The sequence below is a fragment of the Caretta caretta genome, chromosome 7, assembly GCF_965140235.1.
Source record: "Caretta caretta isolate rCarCar2 chromosome 7, rCarCar1.hap1, whole genome shotgun sequence".
Taxonomy (NCBI): Eukaryota; Metazoa; Chordata; order Testudines; family Cheloniidae; genus Caretta; species Caretta caretta.
In genome coordinates, this window is record NC_134212.1 from 37,465,782 (window position 1) to 37,490,052 (window position 24,271).

Sequence of the window (24,271 nt, forward strand, 5' to 3'; positions counted from 1 at the left end):
AATGCACCTTCTTATCACATTTACAGAACCCAAGCACTTTACAAGGAAATAGTTAAGAGCTTCATCTCTTACACTGTGAACACAATATTGTGAACACAACATTGTTATGAAATATAAAAATATTTTATCACATCCTTAACAATGATCCCTGGATCGTACAGTTCCTTTATGTATTTATTTTGATTTTAGTGTTTACATTTTTTTCAAGGATGCTTTTTAATGAGAAACAGTCATTATTAAGAGTACAATTTTTGGTAAAGAAATTGTAATTGCTGTTTCTTGCCAATGATGTTGCATATGTAATTTAATGGGAGAATGTGTAACTGTCGATTCCTCATAAAATTATATATATGACTTGCATTTGAGGCTGACTAATGTGTACATATAGAGAGTATTTGTGTTTCTTTTTCAACAGGATTTTGTATGTGTATGTATTTGAGACTATTGGAAAAAACTGCATTTGGTTTGGATCAACGATTGATTTCCTTGATTTGAAGTGCTTGGGTTTTCTAGTGATGCTGTCTAAACAAAACAGTGTTGCCACTTAGCAACCTTAACTTTTTTTAAACGAAGTTGTTTGATTTTTAGAATTTCCAAGGTGAGTTTTTACTTAATCTTCCTTCCTTCCTAAATTAAAAGAGGTGAGTTGTGCTGGTCAAAATAATAGCCTTCCTCATTCAGTATATAGCTGTCAAGGTACAAGATCCCAAGGAAGGTAAATCAGTCACACACAGCACAGCCTATAATCATTGTAATACTGGTAAAAAGTCAGCAATGTAAGGGTCCTGCAAGAGGCTACCTAAGTCCTTGTATAGGAATGTAGAGGGATTTAGGGAGCTAAGACCAAGAGGTTCTAGAAGGAAACAACCTAACGTAGGGAGGAGGCTTAGGAGAAGATCTGTTGCGTTACTATTTGAGCTACCAATGAAGTCAAACTTGGGGTCTGTATCCTCTGTTGAGAATAGCATAGGAACTCTGACCATTCTGAAGCCTGAACCTGCAAACACTTACATGGGTGAGTAAAGTCACTCATATGCAGAAGCGTGTGCAGGATTGGGCCCATAGTAATGAGACCCAGGACTAAAACCTAGGTTGCCTGACCGCAAAGCCATTGCCTAACCTGCTAAGGGATGTCTACGCTGCAGCTAAGAGCAAGGCTCCCAGCCCAGGTAGACAGACTCAGGTGGCTAGCCCAAGCCTCTGCCAGTGCAGCAACATCCACACTTCTGTTTTTAGGGTGCTAGTGTAAATCTGTCTGCCCAGCCTGGGAGGTTCACTCCCAGCTGCAGTATAGACATACCGAAAGTCACATCACAGGTAAATCACTCTTCATTACGTTATCTGATAAGTGTGGCTAATAATTCACACTTTATGGTTATATAGTGGTTCTTCATCTGTACAGGAGATCTCAAAGCTCTCCAGAACGTTGGGTTAGCATTATTACCTTCATTTTACAATTGGCCTGACCAAGTGCTGAGATTTGAACCCATGAAAGGCATTGTGTTCTAGTGGGAAAAGTATGGGTCTTCCTTCTCAGAGATTAAGGTTCTGTTCCCAGCACTGTCACAAACTACCTACATAACCTACAACTCTCCAGTTACTGCCCCACGTACATAGCATCCATCATTTCCAGATCATTGACAACCATTGCCTGGAGTTCTTCTCCATTCTGGATGTGTTCTAATATAGCTTCTACCCTTCTCCACTCCTCTGAAAATGCTCTCTAACCAAGATTTCTAATAACCTGTTAATTGGAAGGATTAATTTTAACTATAAAAGATCAGGGCATTGTAGACAGCAAAAACAAAACTTCTGATCAGTTATGCAGCAGTGGTCAAAAAAATGCAGCCACAATGTTAGGATGCACAAGGAATGGTATGGAAAATAATATTGATCCAGATTCTGTGGATTCTGATTCTGTGTTATGTTCTGGTCATGTCATCTGAAAAAGAATATAAAAGAAATAGAAGGGCTCAGAAATGGAAAGACTTCCATGTCTGGGGAGATTGAAAAGGCTAAGACTGTTTACCTTAGAGAGGGGACAAAAAAAAGAGAAGTCATGACAGAGGTACATAATATAATGAATAGTACAAAGAAAGTAAACTAGACACTCCCATTTACCCCCTCAGAATACAAGGAAAAAGAAACATTTAATGAAATTGAAAGGCAACAGATTTAAACTGAAAAGAAAATACTGTGGAAGTCATTGCTACTATATATTGAGCTTGATAGCATTCAAAAAGGATTAGAAATGTATATGGTGAATGAGAATATCCACAGTTACTTTAAATTAAAAAGCTGTATGGGATAAATTCTCAGGCTTCAGGAGATAAGACCACCAATACATGACAGGATAAGAAGAAACTTCCTCCATGAGCAGGTTATTCTCTACTGTTCACCATCGGTTTTATTGTACTTTCTTCTGATGCATCCCAGGCTGACTACTCAGACACTGCGTACTAGTCTAGATGGACCGTCAATCTGATATGGGATGGCAGTTCCTTTGGTACTAGATTTAAGCGAGAGCATTACAGTTTAGACAGGCCTATTACTACCTGTGCATAATGTCTATTCAGCCTCCTAAATGAAGAGGATGGCTGACAGACATTCAGTTCTGTGACACTCTTTATCTTCCTAGTTGTGTGGAGGGAAGATTTTTAGGTAAAATATTTAGATATCTAGGCAAAATTAGGCTGATTTTTCAAATTACCAGGCATTCTGAGCTCCTTATGACTTCACAGGGAGTTGGAAATACTAGCACTCCTAAAAATGAGGTCACTTTTGCATAGGTGCCTAATTATGGATTTTGGTGCTAACTTTAGGCAACCAACTATGAAAATGTTACCCTGAGTACATAATTTTCATCTCAGCTGAGGGACACAGGATTTTTTTTAAGAGAAATTTTAAAAAGCACCACGTTTGTGCATAGATTTTCTATAAGGTCACTGAACCAACGCCTGTCTTGTTAACCAGCAGAGCTCAGTGTGTGTTTAAATCCTGACCCAGTCACATTTCATTCAGGAGGAAAGGACTTAACCTGAAAAGCAAGACCAGTTCCCTATATGTGAATAGCCAGTATCTCACTGCATGTTTTATTTTGTTTAGTTGCAGATCTGGGACACAGCAGGGCAGGAGAGATTCCGAACCATCACACAGAGCTACTACCGAAGCGCCAATGGAGCAATCCTAGCCTACGACATCAGCAAGAGAGGCTCTTTCCAGTCCATTCCTCGCTGGATTGAGGATGTGAGGAAGTATGCTGGTTCCAACATAGTACAGTTACTGATTGGTGAGTTTGGAAATTAATCCCTTTCTGGATGAGTGAGGAACTCAAATAAAACTATACAGCATCAAAGCACTGTGCAAACACTAACCACACAGACCACCTCTGTGAGGCAGGTAAGAGTTTTATCCTCCTTTTACAGAAGTCAGAACGGACGGAATAAAGTTCAATCATATGTTTATGAGAAGTCACTGTCAGACACAAGGTTCTAACTCAAGAGGTTTCTGGGTTCCACTCTCCTGTTTATTAATCATTGCCTCAGCAAACATGTTTATTCCCAACTTTTAAGGCGCTAGTTTTGAGACTGCCAGCCTACCATTCTGTCCTTTAAATACTTTACTTTCTGGTGAGTATATTGTGTACTTGAATCAGTATTTTCCCTTCTTCAGTCATGGCTTCAGTCCAGCATATACCATTTACACCACATTGTGTTATTATTTATTACTTGTATTACATACCATCTGGTATCCCTAGTCATGGACCAGGACCCCATTGTGCTAGACAAGGTACAGACACACCAAACGACAGTTCCTGGAAGTTTAAAATTTACTGAGTTCATATTATGTTAGATAAGAGGTTTCCTTTGCTTTTCACTTTTTATTAACCCTGGTAGAGCTTGCGTTCTCTGATTTCACTCACTGTTCAGTGTCATTCTTGTAGATCTGAATTTCAAAGTCAGGCATGGGTGAAAATGCATGCACTGTTGTGCACTTGATTTGTACATTCAGTTACCGCAATTGTATGTGCAAGTTGAGTGTTAGGCACACAGTTGACCCCTGATTTTTGAAGTCAGTCCCTGTGTGTAATTTCATTTCTCAAGGGCAATGACTATGTCATCATGGCTGCTTATATATATATATATATATATATATATATAAGCACCAGAAGACTAAATTGTAGTCTGAGAGTCCAAAGAGTGAATGTTAGTTTAATTTTATATAATAACATGGGTCACAGTTCTGCATCCAGCTCCTGCAGGCTGACCAACAGCTTGCACTCGCTCTCACTTTACCTTCCTTTCCCTATCCCCACCCCTGCAACGGTTTTGGCTTTGACCGCCAGCCCATTTTCCCTGCTTCACCAAAGGCTCTTGCTGCTGAACTCCTGCCCCACTCCCATGGTTCCTGCTACTATCTCTTCTCCTTCACGCCCCCTCCTGAACATTTGCACAGACATCAGTAATTATAAAAAAGTTAATCTGTAAACAATTCCACTTTCTTCTGCCAGGAAACAAGTCTGACTTAAGTGACCTTCGAGAGGTTCAGCTGGAGGAGGCTCAGAATCTGGCTGAACACTACGATATCATTTGTGCCATAGAAACATCTGCGAAAGACTCCAGCAATGTGGAGGAAGCTTTTGTGAAGATGGCAACGGAGCTCATGATAAGGCATGGAGGCCCCATGTTCAATGAGAAAAACACAGACAACATCAAACTTGACAGCAAAGACATAGTAGAAGGCTGGGGGCCATGCGGTTGCTGATACAAGCTAGGTGGTATCCCTGACTGTACTGGAATTTAGAGGGATGTCTCCCCCTAAGGCTGAGGAGCACAGTAGCTGTATCCTCCTCCTGAGAGACCAGCATTTTTGTAGATGTTAGACACCAATGCAATCAAGATTTTGTCTTTTACTTTTAAAAAGGGACTTTGTTGAGGTTTAGACCTGAAAATTCAACCTTCTTTGACATTTACTCTGAATTTGCCCCCATTATTTTCTTTGCTGCAACCTTCTCAGTAAGTTATGAATCTGAGGGAAGCAGCATGGATCTGTTTGTTGGAGGGCAGGGAAGGTAACTACACAAGAAACCACCACATACCTGAAGTCCTAAACCCTTCCGTATGGGATAGCTGGCAAAGGTGTAACTATTTCTGCCTGTAGGTCAGTCCCTTGATAGGGTCTTTTTAAATTCTCAGCATTCCACCAATGACCACATACACCAGACAGGTTAGACAGTGACTGTGGCAAAGCTGTTTCAAGTATCAAAAACTTGAATGTTTTGAACACAGGACCAAGCAGCAATCCTCTGTCCAAGAACACTGTACCACCATGAAAGGTCTCTCCTTGAAAATGAAATGTGGCACATGGACCACTAAATACTGTTGGTACAAGCTTAAGTGGGCTGTCTCACTGATTTTTAAAAAATCATCATTCAAATAGTGAAATAAGCCTGAGCAATACCGATTGCCTGCTTGTTTAGCAAGATGAGTCAATACATTTAATGTTTCTTAAATTCACTCTTGGAGAAGGAGGGCTTTGATTATTTTGTTACTTATTTGCACAGTGAATAGTTCCTTTTCCTACTTGGTGTCATGGAGTTTTTACCCTCAGCTTTATTCATTTCATTCCATAACTCAAGCACCACTGGAAATAAGAACTGGAGAAGCCTTGAACAGACTTTGCTAGCCATGACTGACTTTGGAATGCTGTAGTATGTCTAACTGGTCACATACAAAGTTAGTTCCAATCACATGTGATGAGCATTAATTTTTGTTGCCAGAGGTTTCATTGCACAAGTGACTGTGACTGTCCCATTCTTTAACTACAGCCTGGGCATTTGATGGGACAATGAACTTCAGATTAGCTGAGGATTGTATGAAACATGATTTCTTGGCTATAGGAACGTATTGAGATCTTTCTGATTCCCTCTCTCACAATCACAAGTTGCCGGTTGCTTTTCATTTCTTGCAGATCTTCAGCAAGAAAAATCTTTTTACTGTTGACCAAAAGTCTGCAATATTAACTAAAATTGATTTTAATAACCCAGCTAAGTAGTTGGCTTAAAGATGTAGCTCTTTATTATGAGCTTATGTTGTGTCTGCAGTTAGAAAGTGCTGACGCCATCAACTATCCCTGGATTTACCCTCTCAAGCACCTTACAAACAGGGATTTACAAAAGGAACAGAAGCTGGATTTTTTAAATCTACAGTTTAAAACCAAGGTTTTCAGAATAGTGATTTTGGGTGCCTGACTCAAGATATTTTAAAAGAGCCTGATTTTCAGAATACACGTCCTCAAAAATCAGGTCCCCTTAAGGTGTTTCAGGTTGCTGCACCTATTTAAAAAAAAAAAAATCAGTAGTTGTTTTTGAAAGTCTTAACCTAAAAGGATAGGGTGTATTTGGATTATTATTATTATTACCAGGAATACAGTTTATGGCCATTCCACACATAGAATGAAAGCCAAGAAACTAGGAAAGGGCTAATATCATTGACCCTGTTTTAAATGTTGATTCATCAGAAAAATCATTTTCCTGCAGAAAATGTTGAACTATTTTCTACTGAAGTAGTTGACTAAAGAATGATGTATGTTTTGTAGACTGTTTGCTTGTAATTTAAGATAAACTTGACTTCAGATTTTATAGTTGTAAGAATAAAGGGGCCTTAAAACATTTAGTTAGTTTAGTTTTCACATTTCTATTTTATATGGAAATGCAGGGTGAGGCACAAATATAGTTTTTGGTTTTAAATAGGGCAGTTTTCCAGGATACTCTAGGGTCTCCTACATCCAAAGATAAGAGGCACTGAGTGCCCAGAAGTAACTAAACACTGGAGATGAAGTTTTTCCAAAACTCTAGCCAACTAACTTAGTATTGGTTACTAAACAGCAAACCCCCTACTCCATCCCCAAAGAGGGGTTAAAAGTCAGTTTAATCTAGAAAAGAGGTCTGATTAAAAACTAAAATTCAGTCTTGAAATCTTTTTTCTAGTGAAAAGGTTCCATAGCAAATATATTTAAGAACCTCTCCTGTTTGTTGATCAGCCTGAATAGGCTGGGTAGAGTTATTCTGTCCATTTCTGAAGTGCTTACAGTAGAAAAGCTGACAAGGTCTTAAAGCAGAGAATACTTGTGTCTTGTCATCATAAGTTTTAGTGTACATCTATAAGCCCAAATCCAACAATTTGGTGTGCCAACACATGGACCTTTACATCAATCCACAGTCCCATTATTTACAGGACTGGTGCCAAGTTACATTCTTAAAACCATGCTAATAAAAATTCATGTGCATGTAAAAACAAGAATATTGAAACTACTTAGATCACAGCTAATCTTCTGTAGCTTAGATAATGCATTCTAGGCCTGGATGAGCTATATATCTCAAGAGCCAGAAAGGACCTGGACCCTATTCCCATTGCATTCAGCGAAAGTTTTGCCACTCACTATAAATGGAGGCAGATTTGAGCCCATCATGTTAAAGAATATAAGCATGCGAGTTTCTTTAATGTTGACCTAAGTTTAGCAACCGAATAGAAATAAATCAAGCACTTTATTTTTTTCTTAATCCTTTGCCATAGTTCACCTGCTGTTTCAACTGCAGGGTTGAAGTTTAAGAATCCACCTGCAGAGCTTAGTCTGTTTCAGTCAGAAGTTACTATAAAACACAGTACCAGTTGTTTGTTTACTGGGCCTTCAAATGAAGGATATGCTTTAGCTTCTCAGATTTTCCTGTAAAGCTATAGTCCTTTAGTTTTAGAGCAGCTATGTCTTCTCACTTAAAAAAACACAACACCCCCATAATACAAGTTTGCATGTCCTACCTAGCAAAATGTCAGGGAATAAAGAAATGGAGAGAGGAACCTCATTTATCGAAATCAGTTTGCCACATATCAGTCAACTGTACAGCATTTAGGTTCATAATACACTGTTTCAACTACCCCAGCAGCGTATACCATACATATCACCTGCGTGTGATAGTAATGGTACAGTCCTCCTAGATGCATGGTTCTTTGTACTGAAATATATTTAACCATGAAAACAGAATTTATATCTTTTTCAATAATCCCTTTTATAAACTTTACTGTTTAGCTAGCCTTTGATCGATGTCATATCCATAGCTATGCAATCTAAGCAGTAGGAGCTAAATCCTGCTTGCTTTATTTTCAGTAATCCCATTGAAACCAAAAGGAGAATTGCGCTAGAGGAGGGTGAGCAGGATTTGGCCCTACATTTATAGGCACAAAACTATTTCTTGGAAATCTCAGGTTAGGAACCTGCAATGATGTACATCAAATGAGTGGCTCAGTAGCATACTAACACAGTTTAAGGCATAAATATTTGCTAAGAGCCCTGTTTGCTGGCAGTTGAACATTAGCAAAACAATATATAGCCATTACACTGTTGGGTAGTGCATTAATTGCTTTAGGCAGATCATCTTAGCCTACCATTACTTTTATAGTATTTATCGTTTGCTTTTGGCAGTACCCGAAGTGTGCTAAGTACAGTAGAGTGTAAAAAAAGGGGTATTGGTCCTTGCCCCAAACAGCTTACAAGGTGAAATTCAATGGCAAACGGTGAAATGAGAATTCTTACAGCATTTTATTCTCTTTGTGTGAATGGTGCTCTTCCCTGTTTTGGTTTGGATAGAACTAACTTTTAAATTCACCTCCTGTTGCTGATGCAGTCCATTTTGATGGGCAGAATTTGTGCAAATATTTATAATTGTGTCATTTTCAAATGAATGTGTATTAGCATAGAACCCTGATAATAATTTGTTTTGTAAAACAAACTAAAAAACTGAACACTGGAGAAAAAAATCCCCTAATTATGGTATCAGTTTTACTACAGTCAAGGTCATGTCACATTCTGCAGTGTTTGTTAACCTCAAACAGGATCTGACCCAGCTGACCCTCCACTTCATGGAGTTTCACAAGAGCTTTGGCTTTACTTCAGTTTTTTCATTGCCTCTGGAGTTCTATAATGGTACGCTATCAACAAGACTGCATAAGATCAGATTTACTAAAACAGTAGGTTTTATTGTTGTGTAGTGCTGACAAATTGTTCAAGCAGCACTATTCTTAAACAATATTGAAAAGCAGTTTTTGATTATCTCCTACCATGTATTGTTCCATTATTTAATGTTATAGTCGAAAATAGTATCTGACTGGCCATTTGATTGTCTCTTGCCATCTGGTATTGATTCCCAGTGACTCTGTAGTGGTATTCTCAACTACACACACACGTCTAAAGTAAAATTAAGGTAATACACACAAGCAGATTTGCATAATGTAAGTCTAAAATTTAAAGAGCATTTATTGGCTAATAAATTACTGAGTAGTTGAAGTTATTTAGCTTCAACCACTGTGCCTCCCAGAGTTCAGGTGTACTTTAACAGATCAGCCTGTACAATGGAGGAAAACTCATTGAGAACAAACCATTCTTTGAGAGCTGGAAAATAAAAGGGAAAGGTGACTGTCTGATATCTTCCAAGATTGGAAGGTATAGTTTAGCACCTGTTAGTCCTGTTCTCTGTAGACTCATTCAGGACATTAACAAGGCTCAAGACTGAGGTAGATAAACAGACACACAAACCAGATGTAGACAAATCTAGACAGAGTTAAAATGATTTTTTTTTAGTTCTCATGGAAAATCTAAGGTACTTATATGGCTTCCATTACCATAGCATCTCAATGTCTCTCAGTCTTCGATGGATTTATACTCACAACACCCCTGTGAGGTAGAGAGGTGGTGTTATCCCAATTCACAGGCACAGAGAGACTAAGGCTATGTCTACACTTACCGGGGATAGATGCGATCGATGCAGCGGGGGTCGTTTTAGCGGGTCTACTGAAGACCTGCTAAATTGCCCACAGAGTGCTCTCCAGTCAACTCTGGTACTCCACTGGAACGAGAAGAGTAAGGTAAGTCAACAGTAGAGCGTTTTCCATTGACACTGCAGTAAATCGACCTATGCTACATCAACTCCACTTACATTATTCACGTAGCTGGAGTAGCGTAACTTAGGTTGTAGTAGTGTAGACAGGGCCTAAGTGACTTGCCCGAAGTCACACAGGCAGTCTGTAGTGGAGGACCTTCCCCTCACAGCCATAGTGTAGAAGGCACAGGTGGGGAAAGGGGCAGAGCAAAAGTGATAATGCACTCTGGCAATGTTCCAGGGCTCTAAGTTATCCCAGACCTGACTAGTCCTTAGGTTGGGCCTTTAGGCTGCTCAGATGCACTGCAGGCCTGACCAGCATACAACTGTTTCAGCTTTGGGAGCACAAAGGCCCAGCCCCGTTCTGAGCTGGCTCTGGGTACTCCTCAACCATAGCCCTGGGACTAAGCCATTGCTTCTATGGGGCATGAGGCCTTGTCTACACTTAGAGCACTGCAGTGGGCACATCTACATCAGTGCAGCTGCCTGTTGTAGCGCTTAGTGAAGATGTGCAACCTCCCTGAGCGCTGTCTACACTGGGGTTTAGGTTGGTATAACTGCATCGCTCAGGTGAGTGGATTTTCCACACCCCTGAGCGACACAGTTATACCAATATAAGTTTGTAGTGTAGACCAGGGCTGAGTAACAAAGGCAAGAGAGATTTGGCTATTGTTTCACCACTGCACATTGAAAGCCATTGTGAAGTTGATTAGCAGCTGTCTGTAAATAGGTTGGGGGGCAGGAGGGAAGTAAAGCTTCTTTTCCAACACCAGTTTTACATTGTTTGTTACTGTCCATTTCCTACAGACCTTGTGCAGTACGATTGTACTGTGCACACTCTAAATTGACAGCTATCTGTTGCAAGGAGATATTTAGCCTGTGGTTACCCTCATGCATCTTTCCCCTAGAAAACCTTACAAACTTACTGGTAACAATATGAAGCTACTGGAAGATTCTAGCTAATGTATCTTGGCACACTATCTTTCAAATTAGACAGTACACATAGGTCCCTTTGGTCCATCCTGTGTTTGCTGGCTGCACACTAGCCATCCCAAGACACTTTGTTTGTTGCAGGATTGGCACAAGTGTTGCCCTGGCCAGTATTTCCCCCTGTTGGTATTGTATTCAGTTCAGAGTGCATGGGCAGTCCCTTTGGCCTGCACAGTCACAGCATCACCAGGATTTAATTGACCACTTTGTAATGTACTTTGAGGGCAGATTTCAACATCACAAAGAGCAGTTAAGCCCCCAAACTCCTCTTTGTGCCTTTGAAGATCTTCCCTGGCAGAACTAAATCTTATGCAGCCATTTGCACCAGTGCAAAGTGAATACAAGACCCTATCAGGTCAGAGAAAGGTAGCATTTTACACTGACTTTTCACAGGTGTAAATGACTAGGGTTGAATATCTGCTCAAAATAACTGGGAGTTGAGTCTTACAGATCCCTCCATGTAAAGCCACTGAGCTTTTGAATTCTGGCTCCATTTTATTTAATTTAGTTTCAATAAAAAACAGAACTGATACAGACTCCGGTCGGTCCTCATCCCTTAACAAAATCCTACCAGAGTCAGACAAAGAGCAAACAAATATTCCATTTTATCCTGGACTCCCCGGTTCTCTGTATATTCCACCCCCCCCCCCCCAAATGTGACCAAAAAAATGGGGGTGGGGGAGATCTTGCAGCATGCCCTGAAGGACAGTATAGTCAGGTCATTTTGCACCAAGTCTAGAGGTGAAATGGTTGGGAGAGAATAATGTTTGAAACTGAACCTACTTCCATTGTGTCCTTCCTGACATAAGCATCTTTTCCTTTATGTCAAAAGGAGATTTTTATATAACTGAAATAATGTCAGAGATAAAGTTGAAAGCAGGCAGGTCTGTGCACAGGCACGCATTAGAAGTAGAGAGAGGGGAAAACATTCAGGCACTACATGTAATAATTGGAAGGAAAAAGGTGGCTTGAAGTGTGTCATTGACCAATCAAACCTTACAATTCTTTCCCATGCACTCAAGTGATTTGTAGGCCTTTGGAAACCTTAGATAATTTTAGATTTTTCCGTGTTTCATTTTAGTGCTGACCATTCTGTTGAGGAACACTTTCAGATGAACCGTCAGGATTGTCCTGGAGTCTCCAGGAATTAAAGATTAATCTTTAATTGAAGCTCACATCATGTGATGAAACCTCCACGAATATGTCCAACTAAAATTGGCAACCCTAGCTCTTATTTGTTATTGGGGTAATAATGTTACACCTGCATGCTTACACCAAAGCTGGAATAAGTTTTGGAATCCTTTGAGGTGGTAGATGCAAAGAGTGATTCAAGCATTCAGATACAGGGTCTATTAGTATTTTAGGAGAGTGCTTAATTTGTAATGAAAGAGGTGCCAGGGCTCAAGCAATTTTTTTACTTTCATACCTGACACACCAACCCCAGGGGTGCTGTAGCTATGAACTGCCAGGCCTAGAGGTGCCGGGGCCCAACCCTGGCAAGCCCTGGTACAAATTAAGCACTGCTTTAGGATAGCCAATCCTTAACTTCTTCCTGGAACTGGATCCCTCTGTTTATCAGATCAATGGATTTTCTTTTGAATTTACTCAAAAATATTAACTACACAAAAAAATGGATAGGAAACTTCATATCCACATAAATGCTGTCTTTTATGGTAAAATGAGAATGACCAGTGCATACTTGGGAACTAGGATCAGGATAGGAGATTATTTCTTTTAAGGGGACTAGCAACAGGTAAAAATAGGTTTGTGCCCTCTTCAAAGTTGGTTTTGTTTTTTAAGAAGGGGACATTTCTGTTTTCATAGAATATCAGGGTTGGAAGGGACCTCAGGAGGTCATCTAGTCCAACCCCCTGCTCAAAGCAGGACCAATCCCCAACTAAATCATCCCAGCCAGGGCTTTGTCAAGCCTGACCTTAAAAACTTCTAAGGAAGGAGATTCCACCACCTCCCTAGGTAACCCATTCCAGTGCTTCACCATCCTCCTAGTGAAAAAGTTTTTCCTAATATCCAACCTAAACCTCCCCCACTGCAACTTGAGACTATTACTCCTTGTTCTGTCATCTGCTACCACTGAGAACAGTCTCGATCTATCCTCTTTGGAACCCCCTTTCAGGTAGTTGAAAGCAGCTATCAAATCCCCCCTCATTCTTCTCTTCCGCAGACTCAACAATCCCAGTTCCCTCAGTCTCTCCTCATAAGCCATGTGTTCCAGTCCCTTAATCATTTTTGTTGCCCTCCGCTGGCCATTTTCCAATTTTTCCACATCCTTCTTGTAGTGTGGGGCCCAAACTGGACACAGTACTCCAGATGAGGCCTCACCAATGTTGAATAGAGGGGAACGATCATGTCCCTCGATCTGCTGGCAATGCCCCTACTTATACACCCAAAATGCCATTGGCCTTCTTGCCAACAAGGGCATACTGTTGACTCATATCCAGCTTCTCATCCACTGTAACCCCTAGGTCCTTTTCTGTAGAACTGCTGCCTAACAGGTCGGTCCCTAGACTGTAGCGGTGCATGGGATTCTTCCGTCCTAAGTGCAGGACTCTGCACTTGTCCTTGTTGAACCTCATCAGATTGCTTTTGTCTAATTTGTCTAGGTCCCTCTGTATCCTATCCCCACCCTCCAGAAATTTGTACATTAGAAATTCAAATAATTTGTATTTGTCACTCCTTATGCTAGGTGGTGTATGTACATGTACACACAGAGTCCTTGCCCAAAACTGCTGCCTTGTTTTTCCTCTTAGATTTTTGTGGACACTGGAATGCAAACCAGCATGATGACATCACAGCATTCAGCAATCAGATGCGAGGGGATTTTTCTTTGGACTGTTAAATAACTACATCTAAACAGATTTAAACACAAAATTGGAGGAAAATTCTTTTCTTGAGGATTAAGCACCTCACACATTCAGTTACTGTTTTTTCCTGCTTGCTTTTTTTTACATTAGAAATGCAGGCATTGTCTACCCTGGAACTCCATGGAGTGCTGAAGAAGTAGTGGAATTAGGATATGACAAGAGCTTATAAAATGAATAATTAAGAAAGGGCCTGTTTTGAAGTTTGGCATTTGTTGACATCTCTTTAACTCCAAATGTAGTGTTAAATATTTAACATCCCTAGCCCCTTCAGTTATGAGGTGAGAAAGCCTAATATCCACAGGCCCCTTCCCCCAAACAAGCTCCAGCAAAACCAGGGGAGATCAGACTTGATATTCCTGATATAAAAAATTAAAATATTTTAAGGCAGTCTTTGAAGCTTCCTTTATATATTATAGGGAACAAAGGGTGCAATCCATTTTATTTAAAAAAGTCTTTTCAAGTCACCTTTAAAGCATTGCAGCTCAGTCAAGTTATTTCCAACATTAGACTACACACATTCAGCTATCAAAGGACAAAATCCTACAGCTCTCACGATGGTGGGAAGCTGTGTCCAGTGGGCCATAAACAAGTGTTGTGGTAGTGTGAGAAGAGACCCATCCACCCCCTTTTACCTGGTGAATTATTGCTTTAATGACCATGGCCCCTGGAGACCCCAACCCCACCCAAAATTGTAAAAGTGTACACATATGTAATGCCAGTTCTGACAATTGATAATGCAAAATAACACCTCCCCTTTCTGTTTTAAAAAACCCCAAGTCCCCAGAGAAAAACTATGTATGAGAGTTAAGGTTAGAAAAGTGTGTATTTCTCCCCTTAGTTACATCTGTTTGATGCACCCAAACATGTATTTATGCAGGAATACTTAGACAAGAATCACTTCCATAATTAATAATTACACTCCAAAAAGCCAATCTCCTTACAGTAAATTATCAGACAGCAGCAATTTCAGTCTGCTCCTGAGTAGGTGAAGGTCAGTGTCATTTTTCTGCAATAGACTAAGAGGCCATGAGATGTTGCTTCTTTTCTTGCTTTAAGTAGGAAATTCTGCCCTTTGATTCTCAGATTCACTTGATGTTCTCAGATGGTATGCATTCCTCTGAGGACATAGTGGGTGCGATTTTGGGCATCCAAAGTTGAAAGAACATGGATGTGAAAAAATTGTGCATTGAAAAACAGGGGCATGCAAACTTGTACTTGCAATTTGAAGACAATTTTTGATTTTTTTTTTTTTTTAAGATAAGGCTATAAAGGCCAGTTTTCTTTTTAAGGTGTGCTGATGCCTAAAACTGAAATAGGAGTGTAGTGGGATTTTCAGTAGGAGTCAGGCTGTTAAGCACTTTTGAAAATTCCACTAGGTGCCTATCTGCATGTAAAAGTCTGGACCTAAGAGTTCAGTACAAAATGACTTGTGTTAGGAAAGGTTTGCACTAACAGAACGTGATTCTATTAAAAGACATTGCGCATCTTAAGATGAAAAGCAGAGCTCAGAAGACAAGGGTGTCTGGTATTTTGTATTATTCATTTCCAGCCCATTTTTATTTCAATCCCTTGTGTATAAATAAGTATTTTTTACTAAGTAAATGAATATTTTAAAAAATTGGAAAGATATTTTAAATATGGGAGGCAGTTCATACTTGATAAAATAATATTTGTTGCTTTAACAGCAAGGACTGATACACTGAGGAGAATAATGCTGACAAAATAACATCAGTTGTTTAAGACCCCCTTCCTAGAGGATTGAACATCATAACTGCTCAGTAAAATTGTAAGTGGAATAGAGTGAAAATCACAAATTGAATGACAAATGTGCCAATTCAAAGCCCTGTATGACTCGTGATTACACCAGTGTAAAAACCAAGTATAACTCCAGCAACTGAGATCAGACTCTGGCCCACTTGTCATATTTTATGGGTGAGGTGGAGCAAAGTTGTGAATTCAGCCTATAATGAAGAAAAGGTGGATTGCTTATTTGTAATATTTGAAGAAGAGGAAGATTGTTATTTTGTAAATCTACACTGATAAATGCTGAGACTTTTGAGATCCTAATTGTGCTCAGTGCTTTTTCCCTCTTTTGTAATAGTGTCTCACTTGATGACTGATGGTTAGAAAATCCAGTGGCCCAGGATCCACAGCATTCAAAAGAGTCTGGCTTACACATTTGGTTAGGGGCAAAAAGCTCTAATTCATATTGAATTCACTCACTGCATTCCAAAATTACTTAAAGGTTTGGAGAACTCCAGTGTTACAAAGTAGTCTTCATTTACTATGACAGATCGCTTGCTAATTGTCTATGTTTCCATGAAGAGATGCAAGCCTCACATTTCTCTCTCTGATAACAATTTTGCATTTACGCTTTCTTATGATATTGACCAGATTGTTTGGAATGTGGAGATAAGGGAGCAAGCTTGCATACTATAGTGATTTTTAATATTTTACATTCATCTATTTATGAATTTATAATAAAAATAAGTTTATTTTTAAAAATATGAAACCTGCTTTTTTGGGGTAAATTCCTATGGTGGATACATGGTACTGTGTATCGTTAAACAAATTTCATTAAAATATGCATTTGGGAATTAGTATTTGTGTTGTCATTTAATACACACCCCACCACAAATGTAACAATTGTTGGAAGCTTAAATCCAGTAATTTAAGAAAATATGTACACTATCTTTCACTTGTTTGCTGATGCTGTGTATGATCTTCCATTTGTGCAGGAATGGAATTTGCATACACTTCACATGAAAGTATTAACTGCATCCCTACACTCACTTGTGCTTCTGTCCGAATTCAAGTGAAGATGGCTAACATAGAGGGTTCCTACTGACCATTATCCCTAGAGGCTCAAGATGAGAAACTATAGGTGGACACTTACATACTGGAAATTTGTACTTCGTAGAGTGCCTCTCTGAGGTTTACAGTTAATGCACTGATACTCCTAGCTAGCTAGAACTTTGAAGATCATAGTTGGGAGTTTACTTTCTCCAGAAGGAGACTTTGGGGGTGGTGGAGGAGGAACCACCACACAGAATCTGATCTCAGCTCAGTCAGCTAATTAAATTATTTAGAGCAAGTCCCTTCCCCCACTCTCTCTGACTCAGATGCACAGTTTAGCACAACTGGCACTAGGAGAAAGCTAAAGCAGTTTTAACAACTAATACTACCTTTGCAAACTAGCAGGCTAATACGGGGAGGCACCTAGCACAATCATTTCCCCATTACTTCAGTGGGAGTAGCACATGCCCTTTTAAGAGAGCACTGCAATTATCCTACAGTAAAATGTCTCTTCTAGTGCTACTGCTGCAGTATTTGAGACTATTGTAAAATACACTAATAATTCTGTTTTTTCAGCATGGTACTGAGCATCTCTCAGGATCAGGACAACAGTTACAAAGTCAACACTGCCTTCTGGGCACTATAAGACCATAGGAACTTCCCATAGGGATAGGAAACCAAGTCTGAACACATTCTAGTTTTCCACCCTTAATATGGATGCCAAGCTCCCACTTTCAAATGCTTCCTGAACAGACTTCCTTCCTTATAAGCGACATCTTGACTTTTCAACCATACCCTTTTTTTTTTTTTTTAAACAGTGGTTTGGATGCAATTATTTATTCTTTGCCATTAGTGTGCATGATGCTCTGGAGAATTCTTTGGTACCACACGCAACTGTAACATAACTATGGCACATAGCAGTGAAGTGTTTCAAACCTTTGAGAGATTTGATCAAGTTTTAATATATTATGATTACAAGCCTACAAGGTAGTATCTGCAAATGTGTAAGAGAATCAAAATAAATACCAGAGGATACATATGTTCAACAACAACTTGTGAAGTCCCCAGCTGTAATATGAGGCCGTAATGGGTAAAACACCATTAGGTCTCACCTCTACACAGGCAAGACTGGAATTCTTGTAACACAATCTTGACACCTCTAGGTCAGTTCTCTAGGCTGGCTATAGAACCATGTTAGCTGACCCTCACAGGCAATTCTACAATTTCACAGCACACCAACAAGGGAAAAGCCTGTATGTCAGATTTGTACCAAGTTTGTATCATGACTGTCAAGCTTCAGAGTAACAGCCGTGTTAGTCTGTATTTGCAAAAAGAAAAGGAGTACTTGTGGCACCTTAGAGACTGAAACCAGCATCTAGTACAGGAGTTCTCAAACGGGGGGTTGGGACCTCTCGGGGGTCGCGAGGTTATTATATGGGGGGGCGCGAGCTGTCAGCCTCCACCCCAAACCCCGCTTTGCCTTCAGCATTTATAATGGTGTTACATATATAAAAAAATATTTTTAAATTTATAAGAGGGGGTCGCACTCAGAGGCTTGCTATGTGAAAGGGGTCACCAGTACAAAAGTTTGAGAACCACTGACCTAGTAGTTCTTCTGTGTAGAAGGAGACACCTGCATCTGTGTAACTGGGCTAGTATGGCATCCTACCTCCCAGATCTCTTTGGGAAACGCATTTCAAAGTGTATGACAGCATGTGAAAAACAACTACTATCCTCTGACTCTGACATCAGATGCTGATACAGCATGTGATGGTTAGCCAGATTTTCACAGAATGCACTTCATACAAATGTTGTGCAGCCTTGAAAATCCAAGCAGAAAAGACTAGAACCATTATCTATAGGCTTGGAAGGTTTAGATTTTTTTTTTAAAACGGTAAATGTCAGTAAACATTGATTTCATCACACACACACAAACCAACAAAAAATATTTCCATTGATAATAATCAAAATGTGCAGAGAGGCAAAGCTAGAAAAATGCTGCTTGAGAACTTAGAGTTTGATTGAATGATATTTACTTTGTATATTTTGACGTGTGACTTGACTGTGTATTTTAATGGTTATAGAGCTTCAGCGTCTACTGTCAGAATAATTATTGTCTAATCCCCACATTATCTGACCCCCTCCCCCATCATTTCCCACAAACATGAAAATTTAAATCAATAACATTCCTGCTCCTGAGACACTGGCCTTTTTGGGTCCTTCACGGAATCCTGGGAAAAGAGGAGACACAAACATAATCAAAATTCCTTCCATGCTTCCTGGTGTCCTTCCTCTCTCTCTCTATATATATATATACACACACACACACACACACACACACAGTGTTTACCCAATGCTTCCACATTGCATGAGACTAACTTGAATAAGGCGGCCTACTGAAACTGTACAAGTGTAATTTAGGATTAAAAAGAAAGAACTGTTCAAATGCATGTTGTTTATAACAACATTGCAAGCAATAAGACTTACACCTCTCCTGCAGCAACCCCATGGCATGTAGGTTTTTCCCAAGACACTAACTTAAGTTTAGGTTTCAGAGTAACAGCCGTGTTAGTCTGTATTCGCAAAAAGAAAAGGAGTACTTGTGGCACCTTAGAGACTAACCAATTTATTTGAGCATAAGCTTTCATAAGCTACAGCATATGCATCCACTGAAGTGAGCTGTAGCTCACGAAAGCTCATGCTCCAATAAATTGGTTAGTCTCTAAGGTGCCACAAGTACTCCTTTTCTTTTTGCGAATACAGACTAACACGGCTGTTACTCTGAAACCTGTCATTATGCAAGGCACTGCATTTAGCCGTATGGAGTGGAAATCTATCAACTGCATGCCACAGTATGCATCCGATGAAGTGAGCTGTAGCTCACGAAAGCTTATGCTCAAATAAATTGGTTAGTCTCTAAGGTGCCACAAGTACTCCTTAACTTAAGTTTAGAATTTCCAAAACTGTTTACAGATATGATGATACAAAGGCAAAAAGATCAGGCACTGGGGGTAAGGGGTGCATGCACAAGAAATGTGCACAGATCTGACCTCCACCTCAGGTATGTTGATAGGCTGGAGTCATCATATTCCTCAATAGTTTGCCTAACCATACCACCAACAGTCAACAGAAGCGTCTTGCCACATCGCCTTCACTGTAAAAGTATTTCATCTGTAGTTCCAATCAGTAAAGCATCTAAACATTAGTGAAACATTCCATTTATTACATATTTTAATTAAGTTATCCACACCAACACTGCCTACATAAGTAGTCCTGGCACAGACACCCTGGCTCCTAAATCCCTCCTTTTTGTTATTCATGTTAGAAACCAGCTCTTGATCAGTTCTCTCTTCTCAAAGCTCCAAATCACTATTCATCCATCTCAGCCTTTCTGGATAGTCTCAATGGTGGCAGAACACTGGTTTTATGGGTAAGGGTGGCTGAATATGTTTACAGTTAACACAACTGCACTAAACAGCTTTTGTGGTTGGTAAGTGCCAGAGCTGAAACCTCTATAGTTGTCTCGGTAATTCATTTTCTTTAGCTCTGACCATGATGTTGTCTTGGATCATTTATCTAGCAAGCAAAATATCAAATTTCATGTGTCCTGGGCTCTATCAACTAGCAGCCCCAGAGCAGAACTTAACTATGAAAGTTTGTAGGTCGAAAAGCTGTTCCTGTAACTTTGGGGAATTCAGCCACCCTGAGCTTTGTCCCCCCATCAGTTCTCTCTCTCATGACGAGCAATGGTAGCAGTTTCCACAGGAGGCTTTCATGAACATGAGTCAAAAAGCTCCTTTTATATATGAATCATTGGCTTTAGAGAACTTTGTGGCCTCCCTTTGCTTCCCCCCACATAGAAATGAGGGAGTCTGGTAGATTTTCTTGCCCATTCTCACTCCACTCACCACACCATACTCCAGATATTGTCTAGACTTCACCTAAAGTTCAAAATTCCTCAAGCACTTAGGCTTCCCCTACTTCCCTGGGGAGACCATTCTCCTGTCTAAGAGATCACTTTTCCCCTAATGTTTTCTGTCATTCAGCCAGCCTAGTTTTTCTTCTGCCCTCTCTTTTGAGCTCTACATTAAGGGACATGAAACGGAAAGTGTAACCCTCTATTGTAAGCCTCAGCCATTCCGCTAAAGAATCAGGGAAAGACCAATAACACTAGGAGGCTATGTTCATTGTACAGTAGAACTCCGTTTATCCAACCCTTACTTAATCAGTTCTCCGCATTTACCGAACAATCAGGACTCCAGAGCCTGAAGTGGGGGATCCCTCCTGTGGTCACTAGACAGTGCTGCAGTATCTCATTTCCCCATTCTCCGGTTTATCAAGATAATCAAAACCTCCAGTCTGGCCCTGGTCCCAATTAGATTGGATAAATGGGGTTCTTCTGTATTTTTAATTAAATACTGCAGGTACAAGACATTGGTATATGGGGTAACTAAGGCCCCATTTCCTACTGTCACAGGGTTCACTCACCACTGGGGCGCCTCCTTGTGGCCATGTCTGGGGATTAGCTCCACTCAAGTCTGATGCCTGCCTTCCACGGGTTGCTCAGATCATGCCCCCTCTCGCTCTCCAGGACTCACAGTTCTCCCTTTCATGACTCCGCCCTCTATCCAGATCACTATGTAATTCTCCTCCTCAAGGATATCAAAGTCCCACTGAATCAGCTGTCCTCATACTGCTCCAGACAAGTCTTCCAATCCAAGGCCAGGTCCTATGCCACTTTCCCAATGGCCGGTAGGGGACCCCAGGCCCACCCATACTCCAGCTTCCAGTCCAGGGGCCCTATGTCTAGTAGCTTTGGTCTGCATGCACCCAGACCCTGACGTTATTTCTCTGGACTCCTTCCTACCTCTCTGTTCTATCTTCTGCTCTGCCCCGGGTTTACCAGCTCAAAGTCCTTTCTCATAGGGGAGACTGCAGACTACTTCCCCTGTAGTCCTCTCCTGTTCTCAGCTTGCTGGCTTTATACAAGCTCAGCCTGTTTCTACCCAGCTGGATTTCATCATCCACTAGCCTTTCAGTCCTTGGCCATAGGCGCCAACTCCGTGGGTGCTCTGGGGCTGGAGCACCCACAGGGAAAAATTAGTGGGTGCTCTGCACCCACCGGCAGCCAAGCTCCCCGCCCCGCCCCCTCCCGCCTCACCTCACCACCTTCTCCTCCCCTGAGCTCGCCAGGTCTCCGCTCCTCCCTCCCTCCCAGTGCTTGCCACTGCCAAACAGCTGTAGCAAGGTCTGGGAGGGAGGGGGTAGGAGCAGGAACGTGGCGCCCTCAGAGGAGAAGGTGAGGAAGAGGCAGGACCGGGGCAGGGATTTGGGGAAGGAGTCGAATAGGGGCAGGGAGAGGGTGGAGTTGGGGCGGGAGGGGGCAGGGCAGGGGTGGAGTCGGGGCGGGACCGGGGGAGAGGGGTCGAGCACCCACCAGCGCCAGAAGAAGTCGGCGCCTAAGTCCCTGCCTGTCCCCCAGATGCAGCCTATCAGGTTAATTGCCCTGATTTAGTCTGATCTGCCTGTGTGGGGTGGACATCCCATCATATACCCACTCACTCCAAGCTCACCTTCAAGTTCTTCATGTCTTAACCAAAGTCACTCTGCCTGGGGTCTGTTTATTCACAAAATACCAGAGTCTCAAACACAGCCAACCCCTGCCTCCACCAGTTCTGATCTGATCACCAAGTGACTTCCCACAAACAAAGTCACACCCCCTCAGGGTGCTTGGGGACTCTCAGCACACAACTCCACAGGAAACACTCCAGACAGGCCTCCCCCCCCCCCCCCCAGGCTAATCCTGCTCTGGGGCCCTCCAGACCAAACAGTTCTGCATTAACCCCATCTCTGACTCCTCCCACTGGCCCAGCTCCATCTGCCCAAAGCCTTCCACTTCCTTTAAGCCAGGTGGGTTAAGGAGCCAGCCACAGCAGAGAGTCAGCACTAACTTAGTTAACCCTTTCCACAAACAGGGTGAATGTAGGGTCAAGCTTACACATGAGCCAAAGCTCTGTCCACAAGTGTTTGCCTACATTTGCTGTCTAATTACTATAATTTAAACGTCATTTGCACATGCCACAGAAATAAAAACGCATGCACAAGAGGGAAGCTAGCTACTACAAGTTTGGTCTGTGAGGTCGTGAAGTCATTGTATATAAACATACTGCTTACTGGAATTGGATACACTACAGTCCTTGGGTTCCTTTTTTTTTTTTTAAATAACTCATCTGTACAGTTAGTCTTTGTGGAACAAGAGTTGGATTTACATTACGAGACTAAAGTCTCATTTAAATAGAGCACCTTTATGAATGATTGTTTTTCATTTTCCAGAGACCATGTGTCACTTTGAAACACAAGTTTTCAGAAGTTCCTACCTGACAAATTAGCAACAGTATCACTTATACAACCTCCAAAAATCCATTATGGAAGAAATAACTGTATAGCTCAATTCTAGGCTCTTTGCAGATCATTTGACTGGTGAAAAAAAAGGCATAAGGGTTTTTCAAGAGCATGTCCCTTCCATGCTGCACAGCAGCAGCATTCCTAGTATTGTTTCCATACCGTAGCTGCTCATTTTTCAGGACACAACAAACCTGAACAATTCTCGGCCTTTTTTAATTTTAAATAGCTCTCACGCACCAAGCTGGCATCATCTAGATGTGTCTATCCCAAACTACAGCAAACCCGTTCAAAAGTGGGAAGTAAACACATCTAAAAGTCTAACACATTTATTAGAGCATACGCTTTCATGGGCTGTATGCGCTAATAAATGTGTTAGTCTCTAAGGTGCCACAAGTACTCCTGTTCACGGCCGCTACTCTGAAATCTAAAAGTCTGTGTATTTACCTAACATTCTGCAATGGCTTCAAACCACCATTAAAATTTTGGCTCAGCTCTCATGTACTTGAATGCAAGTTTTCTCATTCCTTAAAAAACAAACAGAATACAAAGAAATTCAAACCACAAACTCCCAGGTGCTATCAGCAACTTAACATTATTTGAATTTCAACCAAGAAAAGATGGGACACTTACAGAGGAGACTAAAAATAGTAGTTGAAGCCCCATTACCCTTTTAAAACAATTTCTTGATTTGGGTTTGTTTTTTTTTTTTTAATCCTTAACATTATTTACCAGGGTTGGAAGTTTAACCCATTAAGGCAGAGAAGTGTGAAGTGCTGTCTACCACAAAGAAATGCATGGAGTATAAGTTTTGCATATTAATACTTTTGCCATCCAATCAGAGAGTGAGCAAACACGTGCCTTCTGTATCACAGCATTTTCACTTCTTTTTCCCTCTTCACTCTCTCATTTTGTTTAACATCTACTTCCTACCAGCCATTCTCTCTCTCAAGCACAAAGTTTGTCTGAAGGAAATACAAAATGGAGGACAGACCTTTTCTAAAAATGGTCCTTCCCAGGAGTGGAATTATGTTAATTAGGGGGCAGATCATCAGATTTAAGATTGCATCAGAAGCGGGTCTAGCTCTAAATGCAATCATTCTGGATTAGTTCTGAAGAAGGTAAAAAAAAAACAAAAAAACCCCAAGGTTGCTTTTCTTAAAGGGCTTATTGGATTTCATAGAGATGAAACCAAAAGGGTACTATAGAAATTATTCTAAAAAGCTGCAGAATTTAATAGAGAATGATCATCTTTCATCTACTCACACAA

The 24,271-nt window shown here is 40.8% G+C and overlaps 1 protein-coding gene across 1 annotated transcript in view; it reads left to right on the forward strand.

Annotated features, from left to right (window-relative positions):
• Positions 1-16,403, forward strand: part of RAB43 (RAB43, member RAS oncogene family) — a 28,667-nt gene extending 12,264 nt beyond the window's left edge. Inside the window, exons 2-3 of the mRNA XM_048856069.2 lie at positions 3,106-3,289; positions 4,511-16,403. Of these exons, the coding sequence (XP_048712026.1) occupies positions 3,106-3,289; positions 4,511-4,764 (438 nt within the window). The 3' untranslated portion in view covers positions 4,765-16,403. The remainder of the gene's footprint in view (positions 1-3,105; positions 3,290-4,510) is intronic.
• The last annotated feature ends 7,868 nt before the right edge of the window (positions 16,404-24,271 follow it).